General features: G+C 38.0%; 2 protein-coding genes across 4 annotated transcripts in view; both read right to left on the minus strand.

The window, feature by feature from the left end:
* Window positions 1-2339: 2339 nt before the first annotated feature.
* Window positions 2340-13186, minus strand: LOC125275803 (carcinoembryonic antigen-related cell adhesion molecule 8-like). The gene is made up of 4 exons (XM_048203081.1): window positions 12774-13186; window positions 4346-4705; window positions 3549-3812; window positions 2340-2586 (listed from the first exon to the last, which is right to left on the minus strand). The coding sequence occupies exons 1-4, from the start codon at window positions 12847-12849 to the stop codon at window positions 2534-2536; spliced, it is 753 nt and encodes a 250-aa protein (XP_048059038.1). The 5' UTR covers window positions 12850-13186; the 3' UTR covers window positions 2340-2533.
* An 866-nt stretch (window positions 13187-14052) lies between these two features.
* Window positions 14053-23833, minus strand: part of LOC125275804 (glutamate receptor ionotropic, kainate 5) — a 53943-nt gene continuing 44162 nt past the window's right edge. For 2 of the 3 annotated variants that reach the window (XM_048203082.1, XM_048203084.1), the window contains 3 exons: window positions 21511-21639; window positions 18493-18671; window positions 14053-16607 (listed from right to left, as the gene is read on the minus strand). In XM_048203082.1, coding sequence (XP_048059039.1) covers window positions 15987-16607; window positions 18493-18671; window positions 21511-21639 — 929 coding nt within the window. In that variant the 3' untranslated portion in view covers window positions 14053-15986. The remainder of the gene's footprint in view (window positions 16608-18492; window positions 18672-21510; window positions 21640-23833) is intronic. The other variant, XM_048203083.1, reaches the window with a different exon arrangement.

Below are 23833 nucleotides of genomic sequence, written 5' to 3' on the forward strand. Positions count from 1 at the left end.
CCCGCCCCGTTCTCAACCTGTGTAGACTGACTCTCTTCTGATGTCATACCTACGGATGGCAGAAACTTACTATATTGCAACATTATCATTATCATTTTTCATGGACATTTTTATTACTTACTATATAAAAACACCCAGCATGTTCCCTATTTGCATACAATTAATACTTAATAATAAATAAAACAATTAATATAAACAAAATGTCTATATAAATAGCCTAATAATGGCTGTTACTTCTCCAATACAAAGGTAGATTTTGGCTGTTATATTAACACTGAAGCTGAAATAAATAAATAAATAAATAATAATAATAATAATAAAAGATGTATCAAATGCGGGGACGAAGATAAGCTTGCCTTTACTGACTCCTAGTGTCAAAATGAGACATGCTTGCACATGGGTGTAGCACTAAAGGAACAGCAGCCAGGAATAGAGTTAGTAATTGTTAATATGGATCATTAAAGGATTAGTTCACTTTCGAATTAAAATTTCCTGATAATTTACTCACCCCCATGTCATCCAAGATGTTCATGTCTTTCTTTCTTTCTTTAGTTGAATAGAAATTAAGGTTTTTGATGAAAACGTTCCAGGATTTTTCTCCATATAGTGGTCTTCAATGGAGCCCAAACGGTTGAAGGTCAAAATTACAGTTTTCACACACAAAGAAACTCAGTTAACATACTGTGGTAAAGTGTGGAGTTTTTATATTTATATCATATGATACAGTTAAGCGACATTATACGACAAAGAGTGCTGTTTTCCTGAATACCATCAGATTGAAAATGTGACACTGATTTCATGCAACAGTTCAATAAACAAGTAATTAAACAGAACAAAAACGATATATTGTGTCTAAAATTTAAGTGATTTATTTTTAACTAGGCCTAATTGTTTAATGAACTGTTGGATGAAAATCAGTGCCACATTTCCAATCTGATGGTATTCAGGAAAACAGCACTCTTGGTAAATAATCTAACATTATTTGTATATTTAGAAAATCAGTTGTAGTCTTTAGCCAATCAAATTTATGCTTATCAATCAACCAATCATAATCAGGTGAGGGCGTGTCTACCTGGGTGTTACGTCATCAGCTTTTGACCACAGGTCTTTAAGGATGGAAAAATGAAGCCTTTTGAATCTTTGAAGCTTTTCTCTGATTGTTTATGGAAAAGATTCGAAGCATCAGGAGTGGCGAAAACAGTGCCATCTTGTGGCAGGTCAAATATACAGCATCCATAAACCAGAGAGCGCAGCTCCATTGTTTTATCCATTAAAGGGCACCTATTATGCAAAATTCATGGTTTTACATGGTATTTGAACATAAATGTGTGTTGGCACCCTATAATGGCACAACCACCCTATAATGATAAAAAAAATCCACCCATCCTTTTTTTTTTAATTCCCTTAAATCATAAGCAGTGTCTCAGAACAAGCTGTTTGCAGATTCCTGGCAAAGTGACTTCACTTTGTACAGGCCCCGCCCACGACTACTGACTGAGTCTGCCATATTAGCATAGACGCCGCCTTGAGTGAGTTGTACACAGTCCGCCATTTTCTCCAGGCTGGAGCAGCTGTAGCGACAAGAATGTCTCATAAGCGATTGAGGTGTTTTGTTGTTGGATGTAAGAGTGAACATAACAGTCTCCATGTACTCCTGACATCAGAGCCACTGAAGACTCTGTGGATTAGTTTTATTTTTGAAGGGAATGTGCCCCCATATACCTAAATTCATTTATGTCTGTGCAAATAATTGTACACAAGACTGCTTTGTGAATGAATGTCAATACAAAAGGATAATCTGAAACAAAGGTTTTGCTAAAAAGCTGTTATAGGATGGATCAGTACCGACTGTTTGTGATCCAGCTTACAGTCTCCAGAGCAATACTGGATACTAGAGGCTGACATTTTTTCGGGAATCCCGCGGGATGGGAAACAAAATCACTATTAATCACATGATTGGGATGGGACAGGACAAAAATAGGCTTGTTTGAGATGCATCAGTGATGCACAGACAGATTGGCATATGACATCAAAGTACAGCGAGAGCATTTCAAAAGCATAAGAAGTCGTTTGCTTTCCAAATGTTCTTGCGGTACTTTTCCCGGGACCGGGAATCGTAAAAACACTATGATACCCAACTTTATACGCAAATATACCGTTTATATAAATTTGAGGAAAATTTCATCTGTGAATTCTGCACTGCGAACTCTATACTGGCTAACTGAATCTCTGTTAAACAACGTCAGTTTCTGATTCAAGTCAATTATCTAACTTCAGTCAAATTAACTTAAGGTCATCTGTTGGAAAACTGTTCTAATCAATCCTGAAACTGGAGTTGAATGGATGTGAATGGAAGTAAAATCAACAGATTGCAAGTCAATCGAGATTGTAAAATGTTTATTGAATATTTAAAGTAAAGCCATTTTTGAGTTGATCCTTGTGTTGGTGGTTGATTGAGCTCTTTTTCAAGTAAGAGGCAGAACTAATGTGTGGAATCCAAAAAATGATTTGACAGTCGACACACACTGCCAGATCACTCCAAGCAGAAGCTGGTATTCTGAGACTGAACCCTTGTCCAAGTGGTACCTGCCCAAAACATATATGACATCAGACAGTTTGTTTTCTGCTTTCTTCAGCTTGCTTGTTTCACACACATGGAAACACTTCAGGGGAAAACATGTAAGCCGTGTAAAATCAATCTGCCCTCAATCAAAGAAAGCAGAACATGCCTGAAACTTCTACCCACCAGCGTGAGCCGAGACAGACCTCAAAGTAAAGCAGAGGAACAGGTTCATCTTTTAAAAGCACTTGTAAATTAGGGAGCCATTTTGAATAAAGACAAACAGACTGACAGCAGTTATTTCCATGCAGGCTGCTCTTTTTTGCAAAATGGGCGCTAAAGCTTTCAAGCTTTACAAATGATGAAAATGCACATTCAATTTACAATAAAAGAAAAAAACAAACAAACATATGATTGATTCACTGATTTAGCGAACAAAACATTCAAAGTGGTTTTGTGAACCAGATCAACTGATTCATTGAAAAGGTCACTAAGGAGGGCTAGGGGAGATGTCAAAATGATGTCTAAATTTATATCTGTTCCTCACTTAAAGCTATCGTATGATTTCAGAAGACTTGAAATTTAGGGCATGAGTCTCATTTCAGTTTTGTTTCCATTGTCCTTCTAAGCAAATATATTAGTTCCTCTTCATGGATAGCTACAATTTGCACTCTTAAAAACAATAATGGTTCTATGCAGCGCCATAGGTTTAAAAAAGAACCATTTTTCACTAGAATTCCTGAGTCATTTGAAATAGCCTTGCAATATTAGAAATGTCTTAACAGTCTCTTTTGATCAATTTAGGACATCCTTGCTGAATAAAAAAAAAAAAAAATCATACTGACTCCAACTTTTCAATGGTAGTGTATTTTTAAGAATGTTCGGAATGTATTTATATTAAAAATGCTGTAATAGTAGCACTATGTTCACTTGATGGAACGTCCATTTGTATTCAAAGCACTGACATGACTTTAAGCTTTTGACTTACCCAGAACAGTCACCGAAGCAACCGTTGAGACAACGTTGCGGTTGGTCTTCGCGTTGTAGGCCACGCAGCTATAGTTGCCGCTGTGTTTTTCCTCTAAATTGGGGATGGTGACGATGGCCTTCTGAAGCAGCTCTGCCCCATTAAACATCCACCGGAGCTGAGTGGGAGGGTCAGAATCGGCTGAGCATGTGAGTGTTAAGTTAGAGCCTTTCTTAAAGAATGAATCAGTTGGAGTCTGCGTCACCGCAATTTTCTCAGGGCCATCTAGACACACAAGGACAAAAGGCGATGATGAAAAGAAGTGTAAAGTGAAAAAATGTAAAGTGTTTGCAAGGCAGCTATGTTTCCGGGATTCTTGATCAATTTAAGATTAAAGTCTTAAAACCTCCCATTCCATTTTTTATGAAATGCTATTCTAGTTTTTGACATAAAAGGCTCAATATGAAATAACCAAGAATTAAGTTTTCACTAGAAGAAAAACATCAAACGTGCCATGCTAGTTGTACAACATAATTTCACATCCTCCATTTTATCAAGGTACCGCAAATGTTATCTTTAAATGAGGAGGATATATTTGTGGATGTGGATAGTTTATCTTTTGGCCAGTGCTTCCTATTTCAAACCAAAAATGTTTTTAAAACATTGATAGCCTAAGTTTAAAGAGACTGTTCTGCGTCAGAAAGGCGACTCATTATTGGCCGGCTCCTGTGTTAGCATGAAACACAGAAGCGCTTCTTATCTTTTCAGGTGGTTGTGTATTTATTTATGTGCATGTGTGGGTGTGATCAGGTACGTACAGCTCACAGTAAGATTGAAGGGAGCACTCCTCCCTGACTCCAGTGCATTCTCTGCTATGCAGACGATGGGTCCTCTTAGATCTGTACGGCGAACTTCGGTAATAGTTAGCTCATTGCCAGTAGTTGGGTTCAGTTTCGTATGCGTGCCGTCCGCCACCAAAGGGTCTGAACCATTCAACCACCTGTAAGTGAAGGAGCCTTTGGCAGAGCAGGTCAGAATCACAGTGCTGTTGAACTCTACAGCTTCAGGTAGATTGGACGAAATCTTCACGTCAGTTACAGGCTCTGGAGAGAAGAGAACCATGGATTGTGCCAAGACAGACCAAATTGGTCGATGTTGGTTGATGTGCCCCATCTCCCCTGAAAAAGGAAGTTGAAAGTTAATGCAGAAAACATGCCATCATGCAAAATTGCTTCCTCTGTGGCTTGACCAAAAGCCAGACTGAGGAGAGGCAGAGAGGCAACTGCACCCAGATTCAAACATCTCTGTCACACCATGATACCAGGCCATGATTAACAGAGAAAATCAATCGATTAATCCATTTTATTGATTGGCAATATAAATTTTATTCTGATTATTCACTGGTCCAACAGTAGTTTTCTGTATTCTGTTAAGCAAACACTCTGTCTGCTTTCTTTCAATAGACATCAGTCCATCCGTAAGAAGAAAAAAAAAAAAAGTGGGACATTTCTTTTGCATTTGAGACTTCTGTGACATATTACAATGTGAAGCCAAAACAATAAATCCACACCAATACCATTTTAAAAACACCAGGATATATCCTAATCAAATCAAAAGAGAAAATGTAGATAACACATTCATAAAAGAAATTATAGACATATTAGTGCTCTTAGTGCAAGTCGTCTGAGACAATCTGCAGCTTCCTAATGTGGGACACTGAAAAGTCTATGAAAAAGGGCCAAAATCACCTTGATTCATGTAGAATAGTGAAATTTTCTTAAGTTAGTAATTCTCTTGGTTATGGATGGATGAAACATGGATAATTGAACATCATCAGACAAATGATACACTATGATAGTTTGATGCATTTTATTATAAAGACATTGAGCAACTAATATCATATGCCTATGTTATGCTATGTAGATAGAAAAGAGTTAGAATTCCTGACTATTCTCTAGTTCATTTTACTTATAACAACAAAAGTGGGTGGGACATTTTTTTGCATTTGAGACTTCTCTGACATATTGCGATGTGCAGCCAAAACATTAAATCCAAACCAATACCATTTAAAAAAAACCCAGGATGTGTCCTAATCAAATCAAAAGTGAAAATGCAGAAAACACATTCATAAAAGAAATTATATACATAGTGTCTATGGCTACTTTCATCCTGTCCTGCCTCCACTGATTTAGTTTCTTTCTCTTATCCTTTCCCTGATTCTGCTTCTGTCTCTGCATCTGACAATCTCGCCCTGTCTTTTTTTCCCTTTGCCGTTGTGATCTGAAATACATTTAATTGAATTAATCATGCATAAAATTAAATAGAATGGCTTTATAGGTTTTCAAGAGCCTTCAAACCGCCATCCGCCCAAAATAAAAATGTACCCTGACCTTAAACATCTGCAGTAACAGCATTCTAATATTGCACAAACCCTGTAAATAAAAATTTTTTGTCCCACAAACCATGCCCCAACACACAATTTTTACTGACTGAAGTACTCATTAGGCTAATCATACTGTCCCACTTTTCCAAACCACATTCCCCCTAAATATATAATAGTATAAATAGTATCCCCCTAAATATATAATAGTATAAATATAGTTTATACATAATATTTTTTGATGGACAAATATTTCATAAGCACATAAGGTCAAAAAGTAGTTTGTTTAAAATTAATTTATACTCCTTAATATCAAGTTTGTCAAAACTTTATGTCATTGACCTTTGGGTGGTCTTCTTCACACAAGGTGCTTCCTGTTTGATGATTGCTCCACCCTCATATATGACTAGACATTTGAGAGGTCATGTAATTTTGATCACATGACACCACAACTTTGGCTAACCCATAGTTTCACTGGCATTCATGTATTTATGGGGGACCTACAAACACTAGACTCAAAGTGTCCCACATTAGGCATTTTGTAAAAAAACAGCAGAAATGTTTTCCAAGGGAATATACAACACAACATAAATTAGGGTATTTATAATGAAAATTAACCTAAATTAATAAAACTACACATCTTTTTAATTTTGTTCTGAATTATGAACCAAAGAGCAATATTAACGTCTTTACCAACACTATATCACTTTTGGACAGTGTTGGGGAACGTTGCTTTTAAAAGTAATGCATTACAGTTTTGCGTTACTCCTTTAAAAAAAAAAAAAAAAAAAAAAAAGTGCGCTACTTAGTTACTTTTTATGAAAAGTAATGCATTACATTTCTTGTTTTTTCATATACATAAATAATTTCATATATATAAAAAAAGTTCTATTTTTTGCAAATGTTAAGGCCCCTTCACACCAAAAGTTAAATGAATAAGCCTCAGGCTGAAGGAAATGCATATTTACGCCTGTATACAGTGGAAGAATAGGATACAGGAGAAAATAGATCACTCTTATTTCTAAATCTAATCTAATGAATATGATGAGTGTAACGTGCTAGTTGTAATCATAACACACGAAGATGATAACACTCAAATCACTCTTTACTTGATAATCCATCAGGAGAAGACAGAGTCCAGGCAGGAACGGAACAGAACACAAGTAAATACGAGACCCGACACTGAACTAAGGAATAACAAGAACTTATATACACACACTGATGATTAACTCAAATGACAGACAGCTGTGATGATTAGTGCAGTATCCATGGTGACTGATTGTGGCGGGAAAACAGAACAAAGGAGCACATGTGATAGAATGAAAATCAAAACAAACAGAACAGAACATGACGGTGACGTAACAGTACCCCCCCCCTCCCGGTAGGCGCGTCCTTGCGCCGTGAAGTAACATTAAGGAGGGAGGGCTGGAGGGGGTTCTGGAGGTGGCCGAAGTGGTGGTAAAACGGCAGATGCTGAAGGTGGTACTGGAGGTGGACGGCTAACTGGGAGGAGGCCTGGGCGACCGCGCCGCAGCGATGACCCCCCCCAAGGTGGAAGCAGGGATCTGGAGGGCAGAGGTGGAGCCACGGGCTCCTCACGCCCAGGAGGAGGTGGCTCCCAGCAGTCCCGAGGTGGATCCACGCCACTGAGAGGAGATGGAGGAGAAACTGAAGGGCTGATGGGAGACAGCGATGGCTGGGTGACAGGCATGGCTGGGGACTGAAGAGGGGTTTGGAGAGCACCATGAAATCCCTCAAAAAAAAATAGAAAAGTCTCAAAATGATTTGAGAGGTGGTGGGAGAGGGAGGTTGGGTGGGGCCAGAGAATTGGATATGTAACAGGCAGATTCGGACGGTAGTAGAACAGGCAGAAGATTAACCTCTCCTAAATCAAAATAAGTGTCACCAGTGCTTACCAATAACTCACTCTCAGTGGCGGGAGGGTGGGTGGGGCTCACTTCCATACCCTCGTACTCCACTAGAATTCCATCGGCGACGGATGGTGCAGCCGACTCGCACACCTGGTCAGTCCCGCGTTGCTCAGGCTCCGTGGTGATGTTCTGCTTGGTCGATCCCGTTGGCGCTGGCTCGAACATTCCGGCAAAGTCCCTCTCGCGGTCTGCGGTGGGCTCATGCTGCCGATCCTCACAGTCAGGGTGTTGATGGCTGGGCACTGGGTAGCTAGTGGGGCTGGTGTCGTCATTGTCAATGATGTCCACTGTGAGCGGTGATCCACAGGACACCAGCACCCACTCTATGTATTCAAGGAAGCTCCCTCGAGGCCCTTCCCCGGAGAGCTGCTCTTTGGTGGCGGTGTTGAGGCCGGCATATAGGAAGGTGCAGAGGCAGTTGTCCAGGAAAGTTGTAGCTGGTACGAGGCGGAGAAAATCTTCCAAATGCGCCTCAAGGGAGCAGTCCTTCTGCTCAAGGCATAGCAGTTCCACTGCTGTGAAGTGGTCCATTGAAAAATCCAGAAAAAAAAACAACCACCCACTAACAACAAAAACATGCCGCTTATCTCATCTAGATCGGGTCTTCTGTAACGTGCCGGTTGTAATCATAACACACAACGAAGAAGATAACACTCAAAACAGTCTTTACTTGATAATCCAACAGGAGACGACAAAGTCTAGGCAGGAATGGAACGGCACACAACACAAGTAAATACGAGACCCGACACTGAACTAAGGAATAACAGGAACTTATATACACACACTGATGATTAACTCAAATGACAGACAGCTGTGATGATTAGTGCAGTATCCATGGTGACCGATTGTGGCGGGAAAACAGAACAAAGGAGCACATGTGACAGAATGAAAATCAAAACAAACAGAACATGACAGTGACAATCAGTAAGTTATGACAACATGTTTTTACATCAACTCATCAAAAGAAATTAAAGGATTAGTTCTCTTTAAAATGAAAATTACCCCAAGCTTTACTCACCCTCAAGCCATCCAAGTTGGCTGCACATGATAATAGTAATAATAAAACATAAATTATACACATAATGCTCATTCTTTGAGTTTTCCGAGCTTGTAAAAACAAAATTCCAAGGAGGACATGAATGCACTATGAATGTCCTAACCTTATGATATTGCCTGAACAAAAATGGCCTAACTGCACAAAAAAAAAAACAAAAAAAAAAAAAGTTTTAAAAAAAAAATCTTTAAACAATTAAACATACTTCTTTACATACTGATGCACATGCAAATATTTTTTATATAAAGTTATTTTAACTTAAACATGTTAAAGAGTGATATTTATCTTACCAAATGGTGGCAATGTGTCCCATGGCTTTGCTCCACCCCCAAACAAAAAGCCACACCAACTTCTAACAACCCCTTATTTCACTGAACAGACATGTCAGGTGATATTATATATATATAAAAAAAATTAAAGGGGCGGTCTGAGGTCCAAAAAGGTCGAACACCATGCCATAGATAGAGAATTAAACAAATTAAACATCGAATTAAACAAAATATCTATATAAATAGCCTAATTATGGCTGTTCTCCAGTACAAAGCTAAATTTTGGCTGTTATATTAACACTGAAGTGTTAATATAATAAAAAACGCGGGGAAGAGGATAATCTGGCTTCTACTGACTCCTAGTGTCAAAATGAGAAATTTCTTGCACATGGGTGTATAGCACTAAAGGAACAGCAGGCAATATAATGTTAGTAATTGATATTAGGGATCTGACTTCAATATCATTATGGGAGTTGTTAACGATAATGGTTTTTGTAATCAAAAAGCAGTTCTTTTCTGTTTTTCTTGTCAATGTCAATTAATGTAATTGTATTATAATTGTAATACATTAATGTATTTACATTCTCTCTTACTTGGCATCATGAGAGAATCACTGCTTGCAGCTCTTTACCTCCATTGACTTCCATAGTATGGAGAAAAAAAAATACTGTGGAAGTCATCAACTGTTTGGTTATCGACATTCTTCCAAATATCTTCTTTTGTGTTCAGCAGAAAAAAGAAACTCATACATGTTTGGAATGATCAGAATTTTCATTTTGGGGTAAACTATCCTTTTAAACAACAACAACAACAAAAAATATTTTCTTAGTTTTTGTGTAGGAACATTTGAGGGTTCATCTGTTTAATTCTATATTGCATCTGCCCACCTGCCATATGCTGCAGGTCCTTCCTGCAGTCAAAGGACACGGCAGCTGCGCTCAGTTCTGCAAGAACACCTTACAGAGACAGATGCCTGTGAAATACATGACCATCTATGAACGTTTACAGGTGTTCATACTTCTTACAACGATCCCCTGGAGAGCTGAATGACAGTGGAACAACACTGCTGGCAGTTCACTAAAAACAATTACCTTAAGATAACACATTTTTCCTACCACTTTCTGATTTATGTCTACCCCCAGCTAATAGCTGCCCAAGGGTGTTGCATATGGGAACTGAGCGAATTGACTTGCCGTCACATGTTTTCTTATCTAGTACAGGGCCCCAAATTAGACATATTTTACCCTTCAGGGAAAAAAAAAAAATCAGGTTAATACACATTTTGAAACGTGTTACTGCTGAAGGCCAGCTGAAAGTTGTCTATATTATATATTATATTTTTACAAAACATAGATATAGTTTGAAGAGCTACTGTCAGATGTGCCGATTAAGGGATAGTAAGGGATAATGCAATGCCATCATTTTGGGACAATTTAAGGAAAAATGTTTTGTCCAGGTCTCAAGAATCGTCATTTTGACTGTGCTTTTTATTCAGGATCATTATTCAGATTTACCATTTCTTTTATTTTTTGATTAATCGGGATTCTTCACATCTACCTCTTCAATTTCTGACACATCTAAGATTCCAGGACTAAGAAATAAAGAAAACAAAAAGAAAATCATGATAGTACCTTCTGTCAGAAATAGAATATCATAATTACAAACATCAAAAATAAATACCACCAAATAACATTGTCAATTTTTCACCACTTCCACAAGATACATCAGGGACACCATGCATCTTTTTCATTGGAGGGGCGACAGGAAACAAGATACAACATGACCAAATGGGAGAAAAACTTTAAAGCTGCAATATGTAGATTTTCGCAGCTAGATGTCGCCTATTCAAAACAAAGAGTTTGAGCGCGAAATCTTGGGAAATGTCATCTTCAGCTCACAGTCGGTGGAAAAGAATCGGGTCGGGACTCGGCAGAAATCATGCTCATGGATGCGATTATTAACGTTACTGTAGTATGAAGCAGAGCAGGGCGAGTGGTGTCCAAGCAGAAACGAGGCCGCTGGAACTATTGCTAATGAGAGATCATCTTAAATGCTGGATGGCTTGTGTTGGTAAATGGCATGCAATTAATTTTAAAACGTATTGTATGTTGGAGAAAATGCTGTATTACTGTATTACTGCATTTTATTATGCTATGTTAGCTACTTGACAAAATAGTGTTTTTCTCTGAGGCATGGTACTCTCGGAAAATCAGGAGAACTAGATTTAAACAATAAGACTAAACGTGTTGAGCTATATAACAATAATCTGTCTATTAATTTAACCAAAAAGTGGTTCCCTTGTCTAATAAAACATGTAATATTTTAAAGTGTCTTTGGTGTTTCCATGGTTTCTACAAAATAAAACCGGAAACCGAGGGTAACGCGGATATGACGCCATTTACAGGTGACTCCCGGACATGTCCCGTACCCTTGGTTAAAATCATGATTTTCTCACTATTTACAAATAGTTTCTCCATACTATGGAAGTCAATGGAGGTAAAGAGCTGTAAGTACTCAACTGAACAAAATATATAACACTGGCCTAGTGGTTTTTGGATATTTTACTGCAAAAATGTTACATATTGTGCCTTTAACTACTTATATTTTTAAGCAAATGTAAGATTTCCAGTAGCTAGAAAATGTTAGGTAACATTTCATTTTGTAATAATAACTAAAAATCAGCTGAAATTGGCCACCAATAAATTTTTCTATCCCATGGGAAAAATGCAACAACATTTACAGTGGGCTCCACAAATATTGACACCCTAGTAAATACGAACAAAACTGACTATTTGTTTTTGCAATTTCTCCATTTAGACTTTCACTGAAATATTCACAAAATCTAACCTTTAATTAAAGTCAAACAGTTGAAAGAAAAATTATTATAATAAAACAAATATTTAAATTTTAAATATTCATTTTAAAGTCAGAGCATTTTAGACAAACACTTTTTTACCTACAAAATGTATGCATTTTAATTTGTTTGAAAGTTTCATTTAAAATCCACTTGACAAAAATGTTAGGGATCACATTAGGAGCACAACACGTCTGTTATTAAATTCATGATTACAGCATCTCTCTCTCTCTCTCTCTCTCTCTCTCTCTCTCTCTCTATATATATATATATACTGTTTTGTTGCTTCCAATAGAGGACATTTTTAAAAATAGACTCTCATTTTGTTCTTTTCTGTATTTTCCCCTAAGCCAGCCTGTGCTTCTATGTTCTCTCATTTTGCCTCAGACACCCAAAACATCACATAGGAACACTCTGTATTAGCCTGAGAACATCTCAATGAATGCATCATCAGTGGGGTAATGCTTCTGCCAACCACTGGAAGGCAGTTTTGTACAGTTATTTCAACCACTTTCTCTCTGTCGCATATAAAATCACAAAATCAGGACATCTGCTCTGTTTAGTCATCTTATCATATCCCCTTGGCTGCCCTTATGTAATTCATGAGCAAATGTCAAGTATCCTTAAGAATATGTGTGGAAATGCTTTAATATCGTCTATCCTGGACATCTGAAAATGTGTTGAACAGGTCGTGACATCTGGCTAGTGCATATATTTGGTTAAATAAAGTGTAAAGTGTGAAGTGTAGTGTGACTCACCTGTGCTTGTCCTTCTTAGAATGCATAAACATTTAATTGTTAAGCATATTGGATATATTCGATTATGTAGGTACATGCACTGAGATGCAACAACAATTGTGCCCTAACCCGGCGTGACAGAAGTAATTTGCCAACCCACAGTGAAAGTGAAAATGCTGCACGGCATGAAACAAACACGTCTGATGTTCAAGCTGCGTTCACGCTTTCTTTTACTGTCTATGCGTTCACGTCATGTAAAAAAAAACTCACTAGGGACTAACTGATGGTTCGTGAGCTGTCACGAATGTAGAAAGAGAAAGAACATTAAACGTCTTGTATGAGCCCTCCAAAAAACGTAGGAACTATTAAAACATCTACTATAATAACTCTATTATGAAATATTTGATGTTTATATCTTGCTTAGTTACAAAGAATTCAACGTTGTGGAGAAAAATTAAGTGGAGTGGGATTTTGGACCAATGAGATTTCACTATGGGCGGGGCCACACGGCAGGACTCCACAGAGATAGGCTGTGTCTGAAGGTTTGACGGTTGGTGGAAAGGAATCATCTGAGAGGAGAGAGTGGTTGTTTTTATAATTCAGTCGGGAGTTTGATTGACAGGCGATCTAACCAATCATAACGCCGAATCCGCCATTTTGTCTGAGAAAGCAGTCAGAAGATTAACCTCGGTGGACTTGAAAAATGATGTGTACTGACGTCTTTCCACGTTTTAAACAACATTCCTTCTGATGTTCATTCATGTTTATTTGATGCTATAAATTAACTAGTAGGAAGAGATGATCGGTTCACGAGCCGCTTGAACTGAGGCGTTACAGCAATCTGTCACGACACATTAAAGAGCCACAAAACTGTATTTATTGTTTGAATTTCTTAAAAAAAAACTACATACTTTGAAAGCTGGGACTTTGTTTATTTTTCATTCTGTGTGGCGTGACAGCGCCATGGCTGTCGGACAAAGCAACAGTAACTAAGGGGGACAGGTCTTTGCGAAGGGTCAATTTCAAAAAAAGTGCCAGACAAAATGTCCTGTTGTTTATCAAATGTTTGTGGTTGCAGGTTAGTATGACAAAAACAATTATGATTTATCGTTTATCGCAGAATTATAATTAACTTGTCGTGTCACACTGTGAGGATTAAAAAGTATTCGAAACTTTGTATTATTCGAAACGATTATGTATGACAAATAATATAAGTTAGTGAGAATGATTTTTTTTTTATAAAACGATCAAACTGCTTGAGAATTTTTAACCAAATAGAAACAACCATCAAGTGCAAAAGTCACAGTTTGAATCACTCTGTTTTATTCCAAACATGTGTCTATATATTTAACGAAAGAGGGTAACAGCCCTCCTACATAACCCCACAGTTTTATTGGAATATTAATAACAATACAATCTGAATCGTTTGCTTAATCGTGGGTGTGATTCTTCAAGCACTGGTATAGAAATCTTTGAAAATTAATGAGAAAAAAAATCAGCTTTGAATTAAAAAATGACTATCATATTTTCATCTCTCTTTGACACACACCCACACACACACACACACACACACACACACACACACACACACACTCACTCACTCACACATACAATCATAAAGCACCAACATACAAATGTTATAATGCTGCAGATTCTAAACAGGGCTGCTATGTTTACACTTTGGATATAAATGGATATTGGCATCTCACAAGCACCCAGACAGCAACTTCTAGTGCACTTCAAAAAACCATTCATGATAGAGGCTCATTTAGTTCTGTAATGAAAAACATCATTAATTGTCCTCTCACATAATCAGATAAATGCCCCTTCAGGTTCATAAAGGGTTTTCTGTCTTGTCTTGTTGTTGTTGTCCTTGTTCCAGGGATGAGAAATATTTCTCTGTGTACTTACGAGTTGCAAATATCGATGGGGAGCTTGTTAAAATCAACATGAAATCAAAACCGATCCTATTTAGTTTCCCAACACACATTCTTGGTCTTATTGTGAACGATTCACCAGTGCACGTTATTCTAAAGGGAAAAAAATTGCTTGAATATTATAACTTTTGATATAAATGTAACTTTCTCATTTCTGAAATGACTTTCCTGTTCGGCTGACAGCATCTGTGCGGGCTATTAGTTAATGTTAACCAATAGCCAAACTGGCATTATTGTAGACTACCGTACTAGGTACAATAACGCAGCCTTTCTAAAGTCTTGCCATTAGTTAACGCAGCAATTTAATGCCGGTTTACGTTACAATAAAAGTTATGGCAAAAATAGTAAATAACTATAGAATTGAAAAGGCAATGTTACCACTGGGATTTGCTGAGATGGTCTCAAGGGTGAACTTGACCTCCACATTCCACTGACATTCAGGTCTGAAACGCTCACTTTGCGTGATCCACCCTGGAAATGCATTACATTATGGAAGTAAACTGTTTTTATTTAATACCGTTTCATGTTGATTTTAACCTTTAACAGCTGGTGTTTTAATTAAATAAGACAGAAGATGAGAGACTGAAACCAGGTGAGTAATCTTAGAGGTTGAAGAACAGAAAATCCAATTCCCGACCCATCAAAACTTACAAAAATCCATATACTCCTTAGAGAAATTAACAAGAGGGAAAAAACAGGATATCCTATTTTTAAAAAAAGGATTAAAAGAATGAAACCAAAGAAAACAGCTAGAAAGGAAACCAATGAAGTGAAATTCAGGAATAAAAATGAATTGTAACCCTTCCCCCTTATTTAAAGAAAGAAAAAAAATGAATTTGCACCTAAGTCATTTCAGTTCAACGTGCACACATTTTAGGTACAGACTCCATCGTCCTCTCACAGGAGTGTAGTCCCCCATTGCAAATCATGGAGAAGATCTGTACTTCTATGCAAAACTGATAGCCGTCCTTATAGTTTCCCTCCATGTTTCCCTTTATGACATGTTGCATAGCATACTTTCTTGGGATATGCATTACATAGTCTCAACAGTATGCCAAACCTCACTGGCTCTCTGTGTGCCACTGAATGACGTGGTGTTAAACCAGACACTTGGAAAGGAAGCGGATGGCTGAATCATCTTTCTCTCACTCAGTGCCCATTAATGTAATTTTGCATCCAAAAATGGCCTTTATTTGCAGTATCCCAGAGGTCACTTTGACTGGAGGTGTGGGTAGAGTCATTCCATCTGTCCTCCAGCACTCATTTACATTAATTATTGTCCAGACAAAAGCCGGTCTCAGTCCTGCTTGCAGAGGAGATCAGTAGAAGGAGTTTTAGTGGGTGGCACCGGTCTCGGAGGGGGTGCGGGTTTGGCTCTGCGTGGGCTGCCTGAGCTCCCACCCTCGCTGTCGGTGTTTGTATTGGAGGCAGAGAGGGGTGGCGGCGGCGGCAAACGTGGGAGAGATGATGTGGCGGAGGCCAGTGGCGAGATGCGTGAACAAGAGGACGTGGAGCGAAGGCTCTGGATCCGCCGGCACTCCTGGCACACCCGCACATGCGTGCAGCCGCGGGGCACCGCTGTGGGGACCAGAGCGGGTGTGCTGCTTGGGACGTTGGCACTGAGAGGGTCCTCCAGCAGTCGCTGAGGGCCAGGGCCCATTTCCGCAGAGCCCCCACCAGGTCCTGGTCCTGGTCCTGCTGCGGCACCGGTTAACGGCCCCGTCCCACTGTAGAGTTTGCCGTTGCTAAGACGCATCTCCCGCACAAGCCGTATGGGCCGGGGAGCTCCTAAAGGGAGACGGGCTGGGTGCCGAAGGACGCCCTGCGACGAGAGGGGTCGGCGCCGCCGCAATCGAGAGTTCTTTTTACAGGAGATAACGTTCCTGAATTCAGTCATCATTTCCTGACATACTGACACCTTAGTGAGGAGGAAGAGTGGAAAGAGAGTCAGGAGGGAAATATATAAATAGAAAAGACCAAATGAAATGATGGCACTGGAGTAAAATGAAAACAGAACATTATTTTCTCATTTACCTAAAGTGGGCATCATTATCACTACATACATTGAGATACATACATTGAGAGTTAGGGCAGTGCTTCTCAACCTTTTTGATTCCAAGGACCCCACTGTCCACAACATTATTTGAAGGCCCCACTATTTTAATTTTTATCTTATTTTAAAGCTGCAGTCTGTACGTTTTGCCTCTTTGTCGCCATCTCTGTTCAAAACCTGCAATTGCAGTTATTTGAGGAATTATCATCTTTATGTGGGTTGTGCATCGGCACGGCTCCTCAGCATGGATGAATCTAATGCTTTGAGGAGAATGTGGGGCTGTCAGTCACCACACCGGTGGATACTGTACACGTACTTCGGAATCACAGATTGTAGTCTTGGAAGTACGACCAAAATAAGAATTTTCACCGGAAAATGTCATCTGAACAAGTAAGTAACAAATCTGCCAGAAAAAAAGCACTACAATAAATCCCACTACCAATGGTGATTAAATCTAACGATCGCTTAGCTCATATCACATCAAACCATCCAAGTTATTATTATTGTTATGCTTTGTTCTCAAATTGTTAATGTTAACAACATCAGCATTGCGTGACTATGTGTATTTAGTGTGTATTAGCATTACCTGTAGATTTCAGTTTCTGTACAGTCTAATCTCTAATTATCCATTTGTCATACCATACAATCCACCATCAAAATGATGAGTTTAATTATTCCAGCTGCAGTGTGAAAAGGCTGTAAATGATGCACCACCTGTAGCATCCTCACATGATATAGCCTACTAGCTGGGACTCATTCTTTATGTGAACAGACATGACGTAATGACGCAAAGATGAACGGCTGCATGCTCAAATTTACCACTGAACCTACCAGTACCACTCCAATTAGAAAACATTATTACGAGCTTACCGCTGTGAATCAGGCTAAGGTAAGGAGATTTGGAGATTAAACAGTGGCTGGTTATGTACTTGCCAAAAAATTTTAACCAAAAAAAGTTACGGACTGCAGCTTTAAATCATTTCAAGTAATCTTGAGGGCCCTTAGGAAGTTTGCTGAGGCCTCATAGTGGGCCTTGGCCTCCTGGTTGAGAACCACTGAGTTAGGGGTTTCTCTGGTGGACTAATAAACAGGTGTAAAAATGCATTTGGAAGATGATTTTATCGAAAGCGACTTACAATGCATTGAAAATATATATGATTTCAGTAAATGTGCTCACAGGGAAATCTAACCTATGACCTTGGCGTTACTAATGACATGTTCTGCCAGCTGACCTACAGAAATTACCTGTATTGAATAATGTATGCAAAATAAAATTTTCAGAACAAGAGCAACCATGATTTACTTTCCCATTTATCTAAAATAAAATGAATATAATATGTTTTGTTTTCAAATATTGTGAAACTCAAAGACTGTGATACACTATTATGGTAAGTGTTGCATGGGCATGCATTTTCTTTAGAAAAAATTTCAGTTCTAAAAATTTCCATTAAAATAAATGAACATGCTAAAATGGTCTACAGTAGCATTCATTCATACTCTAAGCAACTTAATACTTTAAGTAAATTTACATACATGATTCTGGCAGATGTTTTTATCCAAAGCAACTTGCACACACTGCATTCACGGTACATATTTTACAGATGCATTCCTGGGAATCGAACTAAGGACCTTGTTTTTGCTATCACTATGCTCACTGTTTGAGCTGCAGAAATATGTACGATAAATTGAAAGCTATAAAACAGTTACATCATAAACACAGACGGCGTGACTGGTTGGCATTGTGACCTACTCGTGCATGTCTGTGGTTTCGGGCGGGGCAGTACCCAGTACGGGAGTGAGGGCGTACCTCATCTGTCTCGGCTGACCGGCGCGTGGACCACACAAACTCCATAATGGCTACAAAAACAGCTATTATGAGCCCACATATCAGAACCACGAATATCCCGCCGATATTCTCCATACCTAGACCTGAAGGGAAAACATGGCAATGTGAGTAACACAGAGAACCGTCCTTCAACAAACACACTGTGGATCTGATTAGAGATCTGCATTCCTGCAGGATTCCAGAGGGATCCTATTAAACTACATTTCTGAGATGTAGGTGGGTGTGGGTGGTATTCCTAAGAGTTATCAGCGGAAAGAATGAAGTCTGGTTCTGAACTGATTGGTTTTGATGAATTGGTTAAAAAAACACAATGCAGTGGTGCTTTTACACCACCATGAATAAGTTTCATTTGAGCAACGGAAGTAACATCTGTATTCTGTATTTTGAGATATGTTTTTTATGATATTAAGAAGAATAAATGGCGTTGTGACACTAAGGGAAAAAAATTCTAATCTGGGAATGGAGCCTAAAATGAGTCAGGAGCCACTGGGAGTATAAGAGGTAGGAGAAATATCTTCTTACCGTCTATTAATTCTACGTTAATAAAAAAAAAAAAAAAATCATTGTTTCATTTTGGTTTGATTTTGTACGATAATCAATTTTTGTTCTCTGTTGGGCCACTATTAAAATTTGGATCTTGAAGCAAAAACAGTTTAGAACAGGAACTTCTGGCCATCTCTCAACCAGAAATCAGGTTGTTTAGTTGCCAGTGATGCAGAGCATTAATTCATTTACAGAAAAACACCAACTAACAAATTTTGTGTGCGTGCAAGAATAAGAGGAAACCCAGAATAATCCTTGGTTTAGAAGTACCGAATTGCAAAAACATTCATATTATTTTGAAGCTCTATTATTTGACATTTTCTTGCAGACCTGTAAATAACCTTGAGAGACTGTAAATGTCACTATCTGGTAAAAAAAAATGCATGGTTTGCGAACCACACTAGAGAAATTACACTCATAGGCACACATGTGTGTACATGCCTGCGTACCAAATAGCTACCATTTTCCCTCCATTCCCCCTGGGCCAGTGTGAGTCTACAACACACAGAATGCAAATATCACCAGACCACATAAATAAACACTCACAGTATTGGCAGAACTGTGGAGCATCTGTCATTTGAAACAGTTGGATGTACTCCATCCTATATGCAATATTACATCAATATAAAGAACGATATTTGTGTGATTTGAGTAAATGTACTTTTTTTTTTTTTTTTAGATTTAACAAAAATAGATGTTTGTTGAATAGCAAAATATATGCTTGGGTAGGCTAGGTAAGGCCTACACCTACATTCAGGATTACCACCCTTTTATGACCAATGAATTTCCAAGATTTAAATCAAAGTTTATGTTTATAAAAATAATTTTTATTGACAATGCACTTACAAAAAGTAATTCATACACAAATAAATAGTTAAAGCTGCTGTCCGTAAGATTTGCCTCTTAGTCGCCATCTCTGTTTGAAACATGCAATTGCAGTTATATGCGGAATTATTATCTGTACGTGTGTTGTGCATCGGCACGGTTCCTCAGCGTCCTCCTCAGTATCCACCGGTGTGGATACTGTACTTCAGAATCACAGATTGTAGTCTTGAAGTATGACCAAAGTAGGAATTTTCACCGGAAAATGTCATCTGAACAAGTAACATGTCTGACACTTTTGTTCTGACCAACTGAGGGGAAAAAGCATTAGCCTACAATAAATCGAGCAGCCAATGGTGATTAAATCTAACGATCGCATCACTCATATTGCAAATTATTATTGTTGTTATACTTTGATCTCAAATTGTTAATGTTAACAACATCAGCATTGCTTGACTATGTGTATCAGCGTTACCTGTAGATTTCAATTTCTGTAGCCACTCCGCAGTCCGAAGTCTTTTGCTTTTTGACCACGGCTGAATCTCCAGTTGTCACTGATGATTGTCATTTCAGTTGCTGTGAGAAAAGGCTATAAATGATCCACTATCAGCAGCATCCTATATGCAGGGCTCCTTCCTTCTGTTTATAGATGTGAGGTAATGACGCAAAGACTAACTGCTGCATGCTCGAATTTCCCGCGGAAATCCACCAGTATAATTTTATTATAAAACATTATTACAAGCTTACCGTTGTGAATCGGGCTAAGGTAAGGAGATAGTTTTGAGCACTGGCTGGTTAGGTTCTTAATCAAAAATTGATTTTGGATCATTTTTAATAAAAAAAAAGTTACGGACTGCAGCTTTAAAAATGAGAAAAAAATATATTGACTTTATATAGAGAAATTTCCATGATCTTTTAAGATTTTATTAATTTCCATGAGTCTCAGGCCTGGAAATTGCACTTTTGAAAGGACAGGACTATCTGTGTATTTGTATCAGGGTTGCCAGGTCTGCACAACAAAAGTAGCCCAACGGCCTGTCAAAAGTAGCCCAAAAATAGCAAAATGCGATTTTCTTCATTGGGCGGCTGATTTCTCCATTGAATATATACGTCTGGGTGTTGTTTTAAGGGCGTCCAAAATTGTTCGTACGTTGGTGGAAATCAACCCGTGAAAAAAAAAAAGTCAACGGGAAAAACGTGGACTTGGCAACACTGATTTATATATCTGTCCCTAATCAAAAAATACATTGGTATTCTGATATAACATATGATATTATTTAATCTCCTTTAAATATCTTTTCCTTGCATTCATCAGGTTTTAGTATTCTTAAATTGTAGGTTAAAAGGAAAAAAAATAGGATAAAACAAATAGGATACATTTTTGTCCCTGTGGGAATAGCAAAACTTGCTTACACAAATACACACTCACATACTTGAGATTATAAACATCCAGGGTCGTACCAGAACCTGCCAGTACTGTCGGCATTAAGATGTACAGTAACAGAACAGAACATTTTGGTGTGTTGCTAATGAGTATAATAACAGTGTTTCACTCACCTTTGGCTCGATGGTCTTCTTCTTTAGGACACTTCCCCCCCTCCCACCATCGACGCTTTAGGATTTCTAATCTGTTATTCTCTTGCAGCTGGAGCACACCTAACGTGATCTCATCTCTGAATGGTGAACCTGAGAGAGAGACAGAGAATGAAATTAGCTAGTTAAGCTGACTCCCAGGGTTACCAGCCGACAAGTGTCCAAAACCATCTACTGTAAAACCTCGGCAAGGCTGAGAAATTAGATAACTACCTTAAGATAAGAGTTACAGAAGTGAAGACAGGCTAAGGCTAGCAATGCTACAGGTAGGTTAAGATTAGCAATGCTACGCAGTAAACAGTTTTTGGCCTTTTAGACACTTCTACTGACAGGGACAGTGATAGGAAATGACCCACAGTAGTTGCCCTCATTAGCACTAGGGTTCAATGTGCCAAAACACATATGCTAACAGATAAGACATGACTCTGAATGTCTTAAGTTAACTGATGTTGTGCAAATGAGTTAAATTAGCCAGTGTGTCAGAATGAAAATGAATGTTATGATAGGTTAATTTTAAATTATTTGTCTTGTTAGAATAACATCATCCCTCATTAGACATTACTGTATCACAGCTAATCATATCCCGCTCATAACAATGTGACGTGAAAGGATGTGTTCATCAAATTAATAGATGTTAATTTAAATTAGACACTGCAGATATGCACTGGAATGGATCAGGTGTCACTGAATGTTACTTTATTATTCATTCAAAGGCTGTGAAAGTGAAGTATCTTACAGGTGCATGTTTTTACACCTCAGTATAAGCACAATTTTATGTGTCAATATCACTTATATAAAGCCCTGTATTTAACGTTGCCTTTTTTTTTCTCATGTCATGTAGACTAAGTAATTTTCAAAACACCTTGATTTGTAACAACCCAGGAAAAACATGCTCCATTTCTGCAAAATGATAATATGTTGCTTCTTTCACGTTTCGCAATACTTTTTCAAAGCGCAATGTCAAGTGAGTGGGTCTGAAAGCGCATTCAGTTTTATCATAAACAGATAAATGTGAATCTGGCAACATTTTAATATGTGGGTTGTTGTATGTATTGCTGCAGTTCGGAAATGAAATAGCCTATGAGTGGCACTAAAAGGTTAATGTATTAATTGTATTTTAAAATGAATGTACCACCTACTAAACCCTTAAACCTAACCAATAGCAAAAATCATAGCATTCGCTGAAGCAAACACAGTAAATTCTATCTACGCTCCGTGCATAATTATTACGCAAGTTGATTTTCTGATCATATTTTTTTCCAAGCACATTTTACCAATTGCAAACCATATCAATCTTAATAACTACTATTAATTTTGTATTTAATCATTTATAAGTGATATATAATTGTCCAGGAAGGCTGGAAATGAAAAACTCCTTATATTCAGGTGTGCAGAATTATTAGGCAGGTTTTCTTTTACAGGCATTATAAGCCAAAAAAGAGATTTAACTCAGACTGAAAAGTCAAAAATGATTAAATGCTCATGAGAAGGATGCAATACTAATGCAATACTGGAAATTGCAAAGTTAAGGCATTACCAATGGACAGCAAAATGCTCATTGGGTCAGACAAAAACAGGTGGATAAGAGTGCAAAAGAATTAAGATTAATAATTAAGTGTGAAACCAGCAGGAACCCTCTAGTCTCCAGCTCCACCATTTTTCAGAACTGCAACCTACCTGGAGTCTCCAGAAGAGCAAGGTGTCAGGATCTCAGAGACTTAAGTTAGATAAAGAATCCTAAAAAAAATACATGAATACTGTTTTGTATAGGTTTTATAGACAGACAGATTGAGAGTGACTCTTGAAGGACCAGCACCACATCCTCTTGTACCATTGTTTGAAGAATTTATCTTCCAGAATTTGGCAGTAAGTTTTGGGAGTTCATTTTTAGTATATCTCCTACCCTGAAGCCTTCTTGCAGAGATGAACTAAAAATGAACTCCCAAAACGTATTCATATTTTACAACACTTCAGTTTGTGATTCTTATTAAGTGGGGGTCAATTTTTAGAATTCTTTACCCAAACAAAGTATAATTTTAACTAACATGAATTAAGTGAATATATTCGAAAATAATATCAATAAATGTTTTAAAAAAATGTTGTTCTTTGTTAGTTTATGTATTAACTAGTATTAACAAATTAAACCTGTAAGGTGTTACAAAAAGAAGAAAAATAATCAACTAGTGACTCAAAAGGTCATTTCATGTTTTACAGTCTAAGGGCCGGGACACACCAAGCTGATGGGTGGCTGTCGGCCAGTGATGCTCAGTGAGCATCGGTCGGGCTA

Source organism: Megalobrama amblycephala, linkage group LG9 (assembly GCF_018812025.1).
Source record: "Megalobrama amblycephala isolate DHTTF-2021 linkage group LG9, ASM1881202v1, whole genome shotgun sequence".
NCBI lineage: Eukaryota > Metazoa > Chordata > Actinopteri > Cypriniformes > Xenocyprididae > Megalobrama > Megalobrama amblycephala.